The following is an 18,158-nucleotide window of genomic DNA, read 5'->3' on the forward strand; positions in this document are numbered from 1 at the left end:
GAGATCGACACTACCAGAGCTGGACCAATGTAACTATGTAAATATATTCATACCTGGAATTCTTCTTTACCTGCTTGCCACCCGCCCATAGTAGTTTACTGTGGGCAAGCGGCACAGGCAGGCCAGACAATGTACCTGTACGTTGCCGGCTTTCTTCTGGGTTTTGGGCGCGTTTTTGAGCACCCTCTGCTGACCCGTGCTGTGATTGGACATAGCACGCATTTAGCAGCGGATTTTAGCCAATGATTTTGGCTCAAGTCAGCTGATCGGCTGTAGCCAATCATACACAGAGTTCTGTGTTACAAATACACAGGACTCTGTGTACTGTGAACAGCGATCTGGCTGTTTCTTCTCCCTGAAAAGCAGGGAGAAAAAATAGCCAGATAGTAACATAAAAGTAGCACACATTATATATTGTTAGGCACACAGTTAACCCCTTGATTGCCCCTAGATGTTAACCCCTTCCCAGGCAGTGTCATTAGTACAGTGACAGTGTACAGTATTAGCACTGATCACTGTATTAGTGTCACTAGTGACGTCAGTTAGTGACCCTCCCAGCCAATGTCTGTTAGCATCAGATTGCTTGCCACCCTATCATAGTCACACTATAAGTCACTGATCATCGCCATTACAGTACAGCATCTATAGCTGCACAAATTTCAGTATATATACCATAGTTTGTAGACGCTATAAATTTCACTCAAATTAATATAGACTTTTTTTTTGTACCAAAAGACATGTAGCAGAGTGCATTTTAGCCCAAATTTATGAAGAAATGTGATTTATTTTTTAATTTTTTTTTTTAAGATCTGTTTTATAACAAAAGTAGAAAAGATCGATAATTTATTTTTTTTATTTATTTTTTTGGTTGATGTAGTAAAAAAAAAAAAAATAAAATAAAACCCAGTGGTGATCAAATGCAGTACCACCAAAAGAAAGCTCTATTTGTGTGACAAAATGCTATAAATTTCATCTAGGTACAGTGTTGCATTACCACGCAATTGCCAGATAAAGTAGCGCAGTGCTGAAGAGTAAAAAAATGCCCTGGTAATGAAGGGGGGGGGGTAAAACTTTCCGGAGCTCAAGTGGTCAAAAAGAAAGTATCAGAGTGGGAATGTTATTATCAGGAGAACAGGAGAAACAGTGAATGAGACTCACCATGGCATGATAGTTCCGGTAGAAGGATTTTGCCAAAAGTACATTGAGGTATTCCACCAGGTACTTCTAGAAAACACAAGCAGGGACAAGGTAAAATAACAAGAAACTCAGAGACAATCACCGGAAAGAGAAAACCAGCAAACAGGATCACTGCAGGTAGGGTACAGTAGCCATGGAGGGCAGAACTCTTACTTGGAGCACTAGGTAGAAACCCACTGCAATTGGGATATGATCTAATGTCCATGTATCAACCCAAGAAGGTGCCAGTCAGCTAAACCGAATACTAGATCATTGCAGGTAAGGTAGAGTACCCATAGAAAGCAGAACTTTGATCAGTGGCGGCTGGTGGAGGTTTTTTTTGGGGGGGGGGGGGGCAGCAAGCAACCCCACCCCCTGGGCCGCTGGTGGAGCGGTGCGGTACTAACACCCCCTACCACCCGCTGTCCTTACCCTGGATGCGGGGTGGTGAGAGCAGTGGTCGAAGCTGACATGGCCATCTTCCAGCATGCTGCTCTGGTGTCCTCTCCTGGAGCAGCTCCTCTCTGCTCCTCCCGGCACTAGGCGTCCAATAGGATCGCCAGACGTTTTGGCCAATCGGGAAGCGGGTTTCATACATAAATATCGAATTTCAACTAATACAAACTAAATTATAGCGCATATAACGAATGAATTCGACATGATTTGAGATTCAGTATAACGAATATCGACACTCTTATGCCCCGTACACACGGTCGGACTTTGTTCGGACATTCCGACAACAAAATCCTAGGATTTTTTCCGACGGATGTTGGCTCAAACTTGTCTTGCATACACACGGTCACACAAAGTTGTCGGAAAATCCGATCGTTCTGAACGCGGTGACGTAAAACACGTACGTCGGGACTATAAACGGGGCAGTGGCCAATAGCTTTCATCTCTTTATTTATTCTGAGCATGCCTGGCACTTTGTCCGTCGGATTTGTGTACACACGATCGGAAATTCCGACAACGGATTTTGTTGTCGAAAAATTTTATCTCCTGCTCTCCAACTTTGTGTGTCGGAAAATCCGATGGAAAATGTCCGATGGAGCCCACACACGGTCGGAATTTCCGACAACATGCTCCGGTCGGACATTTTCCATCGGAAAATCCGACCGTGTGTACGGGGCATTAGAGTGTCGACACACGTAGAGTGTCGATATTCGTTATACTGAATCTCAAATCATGTCGAAATCATTCGTTATATGCGCTATAATTTAGTTTGTATTAGTTGAAATTCGATATTTATGTATGTACTTATATTCGTGATAATGATTCGTAGTTTGGAAAGTCGTTTGTTTATTGAATCTTTTAACACACACAATGACAATATCTCTTCTCCTCTGCTCAAATACAATACAACACCCTTCTCACTCAGTTCTCAGGAATGCACTTTGCCAGTAATCCAACCTCCAGCACAAAATTAATCAGCTGATTGGACTGTAAGATTTACTTTGAGTTGACCTTTTGTTTCGTTAGACCTTTAACTAATTACCGAATTATGTCAAATTCGTTATATGCGCTATAATTTCTTTCGTATTCGTTGAAATTCGTTATTTTTTTATTCGGATGCATCCGAATGTCCGAAAGATGCAAAATTCGGCCAAATTTCACAAGCCTAGTAAGCACAAAGCCCAGTCATGTTGGAACTGGAAGGGGCCATCCACAAACTGTTCCTACAAAGTTGGGAGGATGAAATTGTCCAAAATGTCTTTGTATGCTGACGCCTTAAAGAGCTCCCTTCACTGGAACTAAGGGGCCAAGTCCAACCCCTGAAAAAACAACTCCATCCATAATCCCCCCTCCACCAAATGATTTGGACCAGTGTACAAAGCAAGGTCCATAAAGACACGGATGAGGGAGTTTGGGGTAGAGGAACTTGACAGGCCTGCACAGAGTCCTGACCCCAACCTTGATAGGGCACCTTTGGGATGAATTAGAGCGGAGACTGTGAGCCAGGCCATCTCATCCACATCAGTGCCTGACCTCCCAAATGCCCTCCTGGAAGAATGGTCAAACGTTCCCATAGACACACTCTTAAACCTTGTGGACAGCCTTCCCAGAAGAGTTGAAGCTGTTATAGCTGCAAAGGGTGGGCCAACTCAATATTGAACCCTACGGACTAAGACGCCATTAAAGTTCATGTGCGTGTAAAGGCAGGTGTCCCAATACTTTTGACAATGTAGTGTAAGTTATATTATACAGGAGTGACATCACCGCTCCCCAGATATAAGATATATTATGCAGGAATCACATCACCAACCTGAAACTTTTTTTAATCTGATTTACTATATTACTATGTGATGTGTGTCATCCCAGATAGCTGCACTTCTTGTGTAATAAAACATGTCATCTGATGATGGGTCATCCAGACTGACAAACCCACCATCATCCCATTATACGGAGTGTCTGTGTATATCATTATATGTGGGAACTCTGCTCACTCATGTTATATCCATCCCATAATTAGAGGATTACAGACCTCCTATAACCTGGAGACAGATTTAGTCCGGATTTAGAAGATTACCTTCCAGGAAAAACAAACCTGTTTGCTCGATGTTCTCCTGGAGGAATCGCCAGAAGCGTGAGGCAGTGAGGGCATCTCCTCGGAGGTCGTTTCAGCCCGCGAACGTGTCACGGTGAATCTGGGGAATTAATATTAAAATGAATATAATGTCATGTTCTAGACGTCTTTAGAGAACACAAAGACCTCACTGTTGGGATTCCTCTCTTCTGTGTGAGTGGAACATTGCAAAAAAACTTTCCGTAACCGTTCAGTCTTACCGTGACAGAGGGTTGAGGGGAAGGAGGGAGACAAATATCTTGTGTCTCAACAGATCCCGGTGAAGTTCCTGGAAATGCCGGAATCTCTTCTTTACGGTCCATTGGAAAGGGCCGTGTGCCAGATGTACAGAATATAAAGTGCAGTCACGGATCTGAGAAAGAGATTAAGAGCAGCTAATGCAATACAAATAGATTCAGTGTGCCCCGCCTGTATGTACCATTGTCACCCTCCAGGAGGAGGAGGACAGACTCAGAGCCCTCACCGGAGTCACCCTGCAGGAGGAGGACAGACTCAGAGCCCCCTTCTCTCTGTATCACCCTGCAGGAGGAGGACAGACTCATAGCTCCCTTCTGTCTGTATCACCCTGCAGGAGGAGGACAGACTCATAGCTCCCTTCTGTCTGTATCACCCTGCAGGAGGAGGACAGACTCATAGCCCCCTTCTGTCTGTATCACCCTGCAGGAGGAGGACAGACTCATAGGCCTCACCGGAGTCACCCTGCAGGAGGAGGACAGTCTCACAGCCTCCACTGGAGTCACCCTGAAGGAGGAGGACAAACTCATAGCCCCCTTCTGTCTATATCACCCTGCAGGAAGAGGACAGACTCATAGCTCCCTTCTGTCTGTATCACCCTCCTGGAGGACAACAGACTCATAGCCTCCACCGGAGTCACCCTCCAGGAGGAGGAGGAGGACAGACTCATAGCCTCCACCGGAGTCACCCTCCAGGAGGAGGACAGACTCATAGCCTCCACCGGAGTCACCCTCCAGGAGGAGGAGGAGGAGGACAGACTCATAGCCTCCACCGGAGTCACCCTCCAGGAGGAGGAGGAGGAGGACAGACTCATAGCCTCCACCGGAGTCACCCTCCAGGAGGAGGAGGACAGACTCATAGCCTCCACCGGAGTCACCCTCCAGGAGGAGGAGGAGGAGGACAGACTCATAGCCTCCACCGGAGTCACCCTCCAGGAGGAGGAGGAGGACAGACTCATAGCCCCTTCTGTTTATTTTTTTTTTTACCTTTGTTCCGGTGGTATATCGTTCGGTCTGCGATATGTGCGCTATCACCGGAACCCCTTTCAAGAAAACGGAGCCTTGATGTTTCAGCGGTTTCAGGTCATAAACGGCAAGGAAGGGGCTATATGGTGAACCTATAAAAAAAAAAAATGCAGACATATTTTATGTACGTACATATAATAATGAACAGGAAAAAAAAATATAAAAAATATGCAGAAATATTTTGAGCACATACATATAATAATGAACAGAGAACATGGGTCAAGTTGGAATTTTTACCACTGGGACTCATAAGCACATCATTTAAGGTATTTAAAGTGCAACTAAGTGTCTAATAGAGCAGGAAGATGTGAATGTTGTGTTTAATGGTGGCCATACACACTTCAACATATAATCAATTTCTTTTGTGATTGAAACAATTGATATATAGGTTGACAACCCATTCGATCAATATGCCACTCACAGGGTAAGTGGATTTCGATCGATTGTTAAGATACAATTGTATCTTAGGATCATAAGTGTACCGCACCTCACATAGGAGATGAAGATGAACTGGGACTTCCTATCCTGCACAGCCAGGCACACCGAATTTTCACAGTCTCCCAGAGTCCAAAAACAGTCCAGCACTTTATTGAGGAATTAATAACTTGGATGGGAAAATTATGGGATGCCCACTTGACTTCAGGGACAACTCCTAGTATTTACAGTCCTATATACAGCTCCTTTCCATCCTCCAGCACTTCACTTGCTTGCAGAATCTCCAGCAGTGTCAGTCTGTAAAGGTCTGTAGCAATGGCCCATTACAGGCAGGGATATGCAGCCTCTATACTTGTGGAATGTAGAGTGACATCACTAATACATTTACTGCACTTCCTCCCGTGGTCACTGGTCCCAGCACCACCTCTTTAGGCCCTGCCAGCCCTCCTGGCTGTAGCAGCCCCTTTCACTAGCTCCCTGGCTACTTCTCCACAGTCCTACTGACTGACACCACAGTCCTCCCAGACTACACACTCACAAGCCCAACCGGCTGACTCTCTTGAACGTGCTGACCTGCTCCTGCTGTCCCCTCCTTGCTTCTGTGCCTCCATGAGGGATTTCCTCGGTTTGTTGTAGAGGGTGCCTCCAGCACCAGAGCCCCAGGCCTGAGGTCTACCCCCCACACTAGGGGGCACTCTCAAGGGCCACGGACAGCCTGCTCAGCACTCCTTCTCAATCTTCCACCCGACTTCCCCTGTTGGCATGACCCATGAGTATTTATGAGGTGCCTGCCCATTTTGCTGGGGATTGGCTGGGGCCCTTGTCAATACTCCAAGCAGCTCCTCCTAGACTCCTCCCAGGTTCCAGGGAGCAGGAGGAGTTATCAGATGTGCTGCTTGGTGAGTCATCCAGCCTTCCTGAGTCACTCAGCCCTGACCCAAATTCAACCCAGGCCTGGCTCTTAGCCAGGCCAAATTTTCCTACACTAACAATTAACCAATTCTAGCACACTAGAGGGTGCTACATAAGTATCGATCACATTGCTGTTTCTACCATGTAATCTCATCATCTGATCAAATATTTAATGGATGATTGACCACTTCTCAATTCAAAATGAGCACTGGTAAACACTTTTTGAAAGATAAAAAGTGTATTTTACATACAACTATATAGATCAGACCAAAATGAGGGACAAATGAGGAGGAGAGAGGGACAGAGGGACTTTGTTCGAAATCAGGGACAGTTGGGGGCTATGCTGTAGAAGGGGGGCCCCCCCTCGGTCTCTCCCCAGAAGCTTCCAGTGATCAGTGTTAGGAAGCAGAGAGTGAGTGGATGCTCGCAGCAGTGCAGGTGCTGTGATATGAGTAGTGTCGCACTGCCCCCAGGTGTCCTCACTCCTAGTCTCAGGCTTGGATCTCACTGGTATGGTCTCCAGCTGGCAGGCAAATATCCAGACAGAGATCCTCTCCCTCTAACTCCCTCGGTGCCAAGAGAAAGTACCTGCAGTTTAATAGAAATCCCTCTTCCACTCCTCTTACTGCTCATTGGGATCTGTAGTGTAACCATTATATGGCAGACATATCACACTACAATCACAGTATTCTCAGCTCTCTGCCTAGAAGTCTATGGGTTTGCTTGGCTTTAGCTCTCCCCCAGCTGTCTGGAGGATAATGGTGCAGGATATCATTATCTTAGTAGAGGGGGAGAAGAGTAAAAGGCAATCCCATCTCCTTCTCCATAACACCTGGCTACATATTTTAAACTGCTATACCTGGAATTCAGCTTTAACACCTTACTCCCCTTAGTTCAGTACCTGCTTCTCCTTTGTTATGAATATCATTTTTTTAAATATACATTCCTTCATTTTTGTAGTCCTGAATTAAAAGGTTATGTGGGCAATGGAGGGGATCACATTGGCATCCACACCTTGGGTGCTGGAGGACCCTGTTCTAGCACTGATTGATAGGATGACACCACACGTCAATAACAAGGAGAGCCTATAGTGTGGGAATTGTCCAAAACTTGAGACACCAGAGAGAGTTCACACCGGTGAGAAGCTTCTTGTGAACGTTCAGGCTTCATAGCCATTTTCAAGGCCTACATTGGTGGGAGGCCATTTTTATGTTCAGAGTGCGGGAAAGGTTTCATTTAAAAAAGGAGAACATCTTCTTTATAGGTGACTTCACACAAGCAAGAGTCTTTATCCATCCCCAGTGTGCAGGAGGTGTTCCTCCCATTGCTTATTATAGTCACACATACTAATCTACCCTTTGCTCCCTCCAGCTGCACATACTCATCCTTACTTTGCTCAGTCAAGCCCTCCATTGGACCGATCCCACCTCCATACTTCATAGGACAGGGCTTCTTAACCAGGGTTCCTTCTGAAGTTGGTTGGGCTTCCTTGAGTGTTGAGCCGTGGTAGAGTGATCCCCCCCCTACTCTGACCACCATTGGAAGTGCTCACCTCCACACTCTGACCACTGATGTTAGAATGGACACTAATTATTAATCACACCAATGTAACATGGGTTGTAGGTATAATCCTCTTTATCTGAGTTTCCGGAGAACCTATAATTATTTCCAGGGATCCTCGGTCATACAAAGATTGAGAAAGGTGGCCCTAGGAGATCCCTATTACTGGCACCTATTCTGGAAATCTAAATTTCAAGGATGTGAAGTGGTGGGAAATGGACTAGTGGACTTACTATTTTACATGACAAATCTGCATTTTTGTTTCTTTGGATTATCAATATGAAAACATCATGTCACTTGTTCAGGACTATCTGCAGGCACTGCTTCAAAGAAAATCTAATGTTTGCCTGTTAAAGTCAAAAAAAGTCAACGTGGAGTTTCCATGGAGTATATTTACTTTTTCGCATCACTGTAAGTCTAAATAAATGGATAACAGGTCTAACAGGAGATGACTCTACACTCCCTTGGAAAGACAGATGCCTCTTTCAAGCAGGCCTTTCAGCTAAGATCAAGTTTAGTATCTGTTCTCATCATTGTCCAGTAGTGGAGCTCCACAGTTCATCCAGCGCTTGCGGATAGGATGGCTGTTTGTATAATGCCCCTGCTGGTACGATGGGGGCTCTGAAGGATATTCCCGATGAGCAGGGAAGCTGAATAGAGCATGGACCATGTAAGGTGTGGGTCAGGAGTACTTCCCTGTCTTAGAGGGTTCATAGGGGCCTATTGCCTCCCGATTTGAATGGCACAGCCTGGTCTGGTTATAAGCTGGGAAGGCAAAGAGACGGTCGTATCAAGCATCCTCCAGGTTTGAGATTCTGGGGGTGCTCTTAGTATCACTAAGGGTTTGGGACCCCACTAGGCCATGACACCTCTTGTTTTTTTCTGCAGTAGGCCTCATAGGCAAGTCCTTTTGACCAAGACTGGGGCAATTTTTGTTTCCAGGCTGCAAGGTCTAGCCAATGTCTGTCACTCTGCATTTATATGTGTTTGTACCTTTTTCACTCAGGATGGAGGATGTGGATCCTCGGGCCTACCCTGAAGTCTAGGGTGAGGATGTGTGGCTATTTGGTTCCTTCCTTGCGTTGGGGGGGTATCTCTTCAGGAGAGCTCCTCACCTAGTACTCAGTGGTCAGCTTTGGCTGATCATGGTGAGAGGGGTCCGCCAGGCCTTTTGAATAGGTGGACCTAAGTGTGCCTTACCCCTGTCCGGATCCTTGTGCCCCAGGAGGTCAAGGAGAGGTCCTAATTCTTCCGGAGGTGGACCAGAGACACGCTTTTTTGGTTCACCTATTGGTGCTTTCATTTTTGAACACTCACCACGGGCTTAAAATAAATAAAGTTTAGATGGGATCCTGTTCTCTGGTTCCAGGACCTAAATCCGGCATTAAGTCATATAGCCCGACTCTCTTCTGTACTGCAGGTACTGTTGAAGCTGAGCGGCCATTTACACACCATGTTCAGATGCAGGCAGTGGCCCCTTCCCCACAACTTCCTAGGTTCTTGGGCATGCCAAGGAAAAATACATTTCTCTGCTTCCCTACCTCAGTAGCTCAGAGAGGCCACACCCAGCTGGGCAAGTGATCTACAGCCAGGTAAGAGGCCTTCCACTATCAGAACCTGCATGCGGGCAACCAGGCAGAAGCCTAATAGCATGCAGTTTCTCCAAAAGACCCAGCTACTGTGGGGAACCCTTCACTGATTACTACCAGGGTACAGCATTCCCAGTGGAGTGTTTCCTCCTCCTCAGCCCTTGGATCCCTCCAGCTGTTTACCTGTGCTACCAGAGCTACTCTGGACTTCACTGTGAAGGATGCTGTTTAGGAGTATAAGTGCAAGTAGCTGTGCTCTGTAATGTTTTACTGAAGATGTTATTCTCAGCTTAACTCACTTGACTTTTTCTAGAGTTTTTATAATCCAACAAAAAGTCACATCAGCAAGGATAATTTCAAACAGCATAGAAACAAGTCCCTAGAGTTAGCCTACAATAGCTATTTTTGGGTATGCCAGGCAACAATAGCCATAGAGAAGAAGCCCAAGAAAAAAAGTGAGATGCCTACACCATGAATTCATTAAGACTCTCAGATTATTTTTAAGGGAGTTTTCGAAGAACTTCTCTAAGTTTGTCAACCACAAATATCTCTGTCACCAGAAGTTGAAAGTGGCTGCCTCCTCCATCGTTCCTCCAAGACCCCAGGAAAAGCCATGGATCCTGACAATATTATACAGCTCAATGGTCACCCAGCTCAGGTCCATGCTCCCTCTGTGGAGCCATTTGAACCTCCATTCATTTATGCACCTGAAGACAGAAATCAATTGTCCTGAAAGATGCAACTGAAAATCAACTCCTGAAGTGCTCCCACAGACTTAATTTGGGAGACCCCCTGTATACTTTATACAGGATGCATTCGGACAGTCTGCAAACTTGCCAAGGACAGCATGCTCAAGGGTGGTGTTTAGTTGGAGTGCAGGCACAGGCCCCTTTTAATCCCTTTCCAACAGTTGTCTGGGGTCCTGGACACACCTACCGAAGATAAGTTTCTATGCTTGCATCCCACAGCAGTTCAGAGAGGTCATACCTGATGAGAGGCCCTCTGTCAGAACTGACAAGCAGATAGCTATGTCAGAGCCCAATTATATGTGGCTGGAGAACCAGATACTGTGGGGAACACCTCCCTGATTGCTACCACAGTACTCCAGTTCCTGTGGGGTGACACTTTTTGTCCCTGAACCTTGGATCCCTGCAGCTGTTCACCTGCGTAATCAGAGCTACCTTGGACTCCACTGTGAGAGACGATATCTGCGAGGATAATCGCAAGTAGCTGTGTTCTGTACTGTTTTACTGAAGTAGTTATGCTCAGCTTGACTCTGCTGTAAAAAGGTTAATAGTCTGGCATAAAGACGCACATCACGTTCCTAGAGTTGCCTACAACTGCCTATTCCAGGTCTTCCAGTCTATGATATCCAGAGAGAAGGAGCCCAAGAAAACGTGAGATGCTTACACTGACAATCAACAGAATGGGGTTTTCAGAGAACCTGTCCAAGTTTGTGAGCCACAAACGTCTCTGTCGCCAGAAGTTTAATAGTGGGTTCCTCTTGTTTTTCCACTATTCCTTCAAGGGGAATCCAAGAGAAGCCATGGATTCTGACAATAGCTCAGGTATATGCTCCCACTGTCAAGGCCTCTGAACCACCATTCACTGATGCACCTGAAGAGAGAGAGACATGTTGCCCTGGAAGATGGAACTGAAAACTCAACCACAGAGATGCTCCAAAAGACCTAATTCAGGAGACCCGTACATGTTACCGTAAGTGCAAGTGGGGTAAAGTGTAGCAGAGTGTCCATTTGCTCACCAAGCTCCAATACAGGCACAGGCCCCTTTAACTTCTTTTCCCACAGCTCTCTGGGGTCCTGGACACACCCACAGATGATAGTTTCTATCCTTCCCTCCCTCAGCTGCTCAGAGGCCACACCTGTAGAGATGCCATCCACTGCTTAGAGACCTGCTTAGTAAACTACAACTTACAGTTTTCAGTCTGATCATTTGGCCGCTTAACTATTATGGTAATCTAGAAATAGAGAAGTCTTTACTTACTAGACCCCAACATCCCACTGAACAGCGCTGCTAGCTACATGACCCAGAGTCATAGGTCTGCCCCATCTCATTTTAGGGCAGACTATGTGTAGACCAGTCTCTCTCAACCTTTTGAACACAGAGGAACCCTTGAAATAACTTTCTGGTCTCATGGAACCCCTGCTAAAAATTACTATATCTACAACTCATGATACATTAGTATGATGGTCAGTGGGAAGAATGCTCCTTACACTTGTGGACATTGGGAAGAATTACCCTCTTACAGATAGTTAAAAAAAGATTAATGGTGTCAGTGGGAACTTATCCGAGAGGCAGAAATTGCTAATTTCTCAAGGAACTCTAACAACTTCTGGAGGAACCCTAGAATTCCATGGACCCCTGGTTGACGAAACCCTTGTGTAGACTATCCTACACACGTCATGAAAGAACATCTTTTGCATCTATTTCCCTTGACATCCAGACTTCTCATGGGCTATAAATGTCCAGAAAGATTTACTACCTACTTCAATTTCAAGGTTTATTTTTTTATGATCAACAGATAATAAAGCCATAAAATTATCCAGATCCTCTCTTTAGCAAAGTGGAACTCTAGCTCTTCTTCCATTTTAGACAGAATGATGGAGGTTTGGAACTGGTGGCAATTTGTTTTTTATTGCACTTTTAAATACATAAAAAAAGTTTTCAATGGAGTTACAAAAACTAAAAAAAATAAATAAATAAAAAATAACACAATAGTTTCCCTTCAAGACAGTGAAGATCCTTTATGGTTATAATTCATGCCTGGGTCAACAGCTGAATTGCTGCCAAAAATAAACCTGAGAACAGTTGACAGTTGTGTAATGATTGACTGGCTCCCCTGGAATGTGGATAGACGACCTGAGAAATATTTAATTCCACTTTGTTTTAAGAGAAAACAAAGATTCAGAGTGCTCAGGGAACACTACAGATAAAATGAAGCAGTGTAACCAATCATGGCGGCCAATAATCCCTTATAAATGCGATAAGAATGGACTGCGGTCTGGACTTTGTTTTACCTCTTTTCTGAGACGTGTCGTGCCGGTCCATCTACAGCCTTTGGAGATTGTTGTGTGGACCACTGTGATTATTACTCAGGACTGGGGATGAGCTTCGAGTTCGAGTCGAACCAATGTTCGACTCGAACATCGCCTGTTCGGTTGTTCGTCAAATTTCGAACGTTATGGGCCGTTCACGCCAAATTCGAGTGGCGCATTACAGCCCATAATTTCCTGCAGCATCACAGTGCATTGCTGGCTGATGATTGGCCAAGCATGCACTATGACCTGCATGCTTAGCTAATCACAGCACCGTCTGTACAGAGGGCCGTAATTGCCCAAAGCCAGGGTGGCTTTGGCCAATTATGGCTCAGGGGGTTTAGTACATGCCCCACACTATATAAGACCGCATGCGTGGCGGCCATGTGTAGTGTGTTGCGGCGGCGGAGAGAGATAGACAGAGAGACAGTGCCATTTGATTTAAGTTAGAGTAGGCAGGCGAGTCAGTTAGCTGCACTTACAGTGTATTGTGTATCTATATATGCATCCTAGGTGGTGTGTGTGTGTGTGTGTGTGTGTGTATGTATATATATATATATATATATATATATATATATATATATATATATATATATATATATATATATATATATATATATATATATATATATATATACACATATACATACATACATACATACATACACACACACTGTATTCAGTTTAGCTAGATCCGTTCCTGACAGGCAGGCAGGTGTTTTTACAGTATTTACAGTTAGTGTACTGTGTCCTTTGCACAGTGTGCACCTAAAGCTACCTGAAGACAATTGCTGGTGTTCTTCTGATCCTATTAATAGAAAAAGCAGGCAGCTGCAGTATTTACAGTTAGTGTACTGTGTCCTCCGCACAGTGTGCACCTAAAGCTACCTGAAGACAATTGTTGGTGTTCGCATACTAATAATACTACAGGCAGGCAGTTGATTCTGCTAGCTGCAGTATAATCAGTATATATATACATCCCAGCTTTGTGCAGCTACATCTCACTGCAGACCATTAGTATGTCTGGAAGGCCAGCAAAGAGAGGCAGACAGTCACAAGCCAATAAAAGAGGGCAAGCAGGCTCTGTGTCTAGAGGCAACAATGCTGGTCGTGGACATGGTGCATCATCAGCACCTGGCCGTGGGACACGCTTGTCCTTTTTTTCAGCAGCTGGCCGCGTTGAGCCGCAACATGCCGAAGATTTGGTAGAGTGGTTGACCAAGCCGTCCTCATTCCCCTCATCCTCTCTCACCCAGGCTCAGGGTACTTTGTCTGGCAAAGCAGCTGCCAACGCGGCCTCTTCCCTTGGCTCAATGGCATCAGTCACTCCTTCCCTAGCCCCACCATGTCTTCCTGAGGAGTCCCCCAAACTGTTTGACGACAGTGTTGGGTACATGCTCCAGGAGGATGCCCAACATTTTGAAGGCTCTGATGATGGTACTCAGCTAGAGGAAGGCAGTAACGTGAGCCCAGAGAGAGGGGGTGCCCAAGAAGGACAGCAATCTGGCAGCCATGTTCCCCCAGCTGCAGCATACTGCCAGGTTTGCTCCAGTGATGAGGAGGGAGGGGATGATGAGGAAGTCACTGACTCCACGTGGGTGCCTGATAGGAGAGAGGAGGAGGAGGAGGAGGCACATCTCCAATGAGACAGGATGCCCCCCACTATACCTTCAGTCCTCTCTGAAACCTGCACTGAGAGGAATGAAAGTGTAGAATTAGGAGTGTCACAGCCAAGTACTTGCGGGCAATCTGCTATTGGTACACGAACGTCAGATTGTACCAGGCAAATTTCCCTGCCCCAGCTGCTGCACCGCAGAAAGAAGGTCGCTCCCAGCCATCCACATGCCCAGCGGTTGAATGCTGGCTTGGCTAAATTGCTAGCACTTCAACTGCTGCCTTTTCAGTTGGTAGACTCTGCCCCCTTCCGTGAGTTTGTGGAATGTGCAGTTCCTCAGTGGCAGGTTCCCAAACGCCACTTTTCCCCATGAAAGGCCATTCCGGCTCTCTACCAGCATGTGGAAGGCAATGTCTTGGCCTCGCTGGACAGGGTGGTCAGCGGTAAGGTGCATATTACCGCTGACTCATGGTCCAGCAGGCATGGACAGGGACGTTACCTATCTTTCACGGTGCACTGGGTGACTCTGCTGGCAGCTGGAAAGGATGCAGGACAAGGTGCAGTAGTGTTGGAGGTCGTTCCGCCACCACGCCTCCAAAATTCTACTTCTGGTGATTCTGACACACCTCTCTTCTCCACCCCCTCCTCTTCTTCTTCCTCCATGGCCTCTTCCTGTGCTTTGTCCTCGGAACCAGCGGTGCTCCGTAGGCGTTTAAGGGGCTACGCAAGTACGCAGGCAAAAAGATGCCATGCAGTGCTTGAGCTGGTGTACTTGGGGGACAGGAGCCACACTGGGGCAGAGATTCTGTCAGCTCTGCAGGGGCAGGCTCAGAGGTGGTTGACGCCATGCCAGCTTAAGCCAGGAATGGTGGTTTGCAACAATGGCACCAACCTCCTCCCCGCCCTCCGACAGGGACAACTGACCCATGTGCCCTGTTTGGCTCACGTCCTTAACTTGGTGGTGCAGCGGTTCTTGGGCAGGTACCTGGGCTTACAGGATGTCCTGAGGCAGGCCAGGAAAGTCTGTGTGAATTTCCGGCGCTCATATAATGCCAGTGCTCGGCTGGCTGACCTCCAAAAGGAATTTAACCTGCCCAAGAACTGCATAATCTGTGACATGCCCATGAGGTGGAACTCAACGTTGGCCATGCTGCAGCAGCTGCACATGCAGCAGAGGGCCATCAATGACTACCTGTGCGACTATTGCACCAGGACAGGGTCAGGGGAGCTTGGTTTTTCTCCCCACGCCAGTGGGTCATGATCAGGGATGCATGCACTGTCTTGTCACCATTAGTGTCCTTTCACACTGGGGCGGGGGAGTTGTCGGCGATAAAGCGCCGCTATTGTAAGCAGCGCTTTACCGTCGGTATGCGGCCGCTAGTGGGGGCGGTTTTACCCCCCTGCTAGCGGCCGAGAAAGGGTTAAAACCACCGCAAAGCGCCTCTGGAGAGGCGCTTTGCCGGCAGTATAGCCGCGCCGTCCCATTGATTTCAATGGGCAGGAGCGGTGAAGGAGCGGTATACACTCTGCTCCTTCACCACTCCGAAGATGCTACTGGCAGGACTTTTTTTACCGACCTGCCAGCGCATCGCTCCAGTGTGAAAGCCCTCGGGGCTTTCACACTGGAATGAAAGCAGCGGCACTTTCAGGTCGGTTTGCAGGCGCTATTTTTAGCGCAATGGCGCCTGCAAACCGCCCCAGTGTGAAAGGACCCTTAGAGGAGGCCACGAGGATGGTGAACAGTGACAGTGCATGCATCAGTGACACTGTCCCTCTTGTCCACCTGTTGGAGCACACGCTGCGTGGAATAATGGACAGGGCACTTGAGGCAGAACAGAGGCAGGAAGAGGAGGACTTCCTTACCTCTCAAGACCCCCTTTATCCAGACAGTGTTCCTGCGTGCCCACCGATCACACAGGAAGAGGAGGAGGAGGAGGATTGTGTCAGCATGGAGGTGGAGCCTAGCACTCAGCATCAGCAGCAGTCTTCAAGGAAACATTTACAGTCCGATGAAAACCATGGACTTGTACGTGGCTGGGAGGAGGTGGCTGCGGATCATGTCGTCCTTAGTGACCCAGAGGACTCCAGACCAAATGCCTCAGCAAACCTATGCTGCATGGCCTCCCTGATCCTGCAAAGCCTGCGGAAGGAACTTCGTATTTGTGGTATCAAGGAGAGGGATCATTACTGGCTGGCAACCCTCCTTGATCCACGTTACAAGGGTAAGGTTGCGAACCTTATCTTGCCGTCGCAGAGGGAGCAGAGGATGAAACATCTTCGGGAGGCCTTGCTGAGGCTTCGGTCAGTCAAAGAAGGTGGCCGTCTGACCGATGTGTTCAGACAATTTTTTAGTCCGCAGCCTCAAGGTATTATCGGTTCCAGCAACCATCACCAGCGTCTGATTCACATGGTGCAGGAATACCTAGGGGCAAGATCAGACTTGGACACTTTTCCCATTGAAAATCCTCTGGGTTACTGGGTCTTGAGGATGGATCACTGGCCAGAGCTTGCACAGTATGTAATTGAGCTACTGGCCTGTTCTGCATCCAGCATTCTTAAGGAACGCACATTAAATGCTGCTGGAGGCTTTGTAACCGATCACAGGGTGCACCTGTCCACCGACTCAGTCGATCGACTGACCTTCATAAAAATGAATCAGTCTTAGATCACCACCAGCTACCAAGCACCTGATGCTGATGTAACCGAATAATTATTTTTGAAATGTCAGATCCCTTCAAGACTGCCTATGCTGATGCCTGGTGACTACCCTGTTATGCTGAGTGATTATCCTCTTCCTCCACTATGATCATGCTGATAGCTTGTAAGAACATTTTTGGTTCTGGGCGCTGCCACCAGTGGCTAAGGCCCAATTTTTCAGCCCCTGTTTAACAGGGGCGTGTAATTACAATTTTTGATGCAATACTCTGCAGCAGGACTCATTCCTGCACTCAAACTAGAGTATCTGTGAGGGGTTGCAGTGTTGTGGGACCAGCACCAGTGCCTAAGGCCCAATTTTTCTGCCCCTGTTTAACAGGGGCATGTAATTACAATTTTTGATGCAATACTCTGCAGCAGGACTCATTCCTGCGCTCCAACTAAAGTATCTGTGAGGGGTTGCAGTGTTGTGGCACCAGTGCCTAAGGCCCAATTTTTCTGCCCCTGTTCAACAGGGACATGTATTTACAATTCTTGATCTAATATTTCATAGCAGGGCCCATTCCTGCGCCCACCAAGAGTAACTGTGAGGGCTTACAGTGTTGTGGCAACACCACCACCACCACTAAAGGCCCAATTTTTCTACCACTGTTCAACAATGGCATGTAATTACAATTCTTGATAGTTCAAGGCAGGGCGTTCCAGCGCCCACCAAGAGTAACTGTGAGGGCTTACAGTGTTGTGGCAACACCAACACCTAAGGCCCAAATTTCTGCAGAGTATATAGGGCAGGCCCCTACTTTCAAACATCCAACTTACAAACGACTCCTACTTGCAAACGGAAGGAGACAACAGGAAGTGAGATGAAATCTACCCCTAGGAAGGGAAATTCTCTCCTGTAAGAGTTAATATGGGAAAAACGTGTCTCCTCTCCACTGATGCTTTATCACCAATCCTTGTTTCACTAAAAACCCCAAATTTTCAAAAAACATTTGTCATTGGGACAGAAAGTGAGGTGAAATCTTCTGAAGAGGTGCACAGACAGCAAAACAAAATGTTACAGGGGTGATAACCCTTCCCTATGTTTTCCAAAAAGCTTAAAAATAGATTTTTTGGCTGGAGCTACACTTTAAAAATGTACCAGTTCAAAATTACAAACAGATTCTACTTAACAACAAACCTACAGTCCCTGTCTTGTTTGCACTGCCTGTATACTACTGTTCAGAGTATATCGGGCCTGGGGGCCCCATGCCTCTCCTTTTTTTAATTTGGGTGCGGGGTTCCCCTTAATATTCATACAAGACCCAAAAGGGGTTG

At 46.7% G+C, this 18,158-nt stretch overlaps 1 protein-coding gene across 2 annotated transcripts in view; it reads right to left on the reverse strand.

The window, feature by feature from the left end:
* The window catches only part of PLD2 (phospholipase D2), a 123,003-nt gene that overhangs the window by 67,476 nt on the left and 37,369 nt on the right, over positions 1–18,158 (reverse strand). For both annotated transcript variants that reach the window (XM_073623011.1, XM_073623010.1), the window contains exons 3-6: positions 4,981–5,111; positions 3,961–4,112; positions 3,722–3,821; positions 1,159–1,224 (exon numbers count right to left, since the gene is read on the reverse strand). In XM_073623011.1, the coding sequence (XP_073479112.1) occupies positions 1,159–1,224; positions 3,722–3,821; positions 3,961–4,112; positions 4,981–5,111 (449 nt within the window). The remainder of the gene's footprint in view (positions 1–1,158; positions 1,225–3,721; positions 3,822–3,960; positions 4,113–4,980; positions 5,112–18,158) is intronic.

The sequence above is a fragment of the Aquarana catesbeiana genome, linkage group LG03 (genome assembly GCF_042186555.1).
Source record: "Aquarana catesbeiana isolate 2022-GZ linkage group LG03, ASM4218655v1, whole genome shotgun sequence".
NCBI classification, from domain to species: domain Eukaryota; kingdom Metazoa; phylum Chordata; class Amphibia; order Anura; family Ranidae; genus Aquarana; species Aquarana catesbeiana.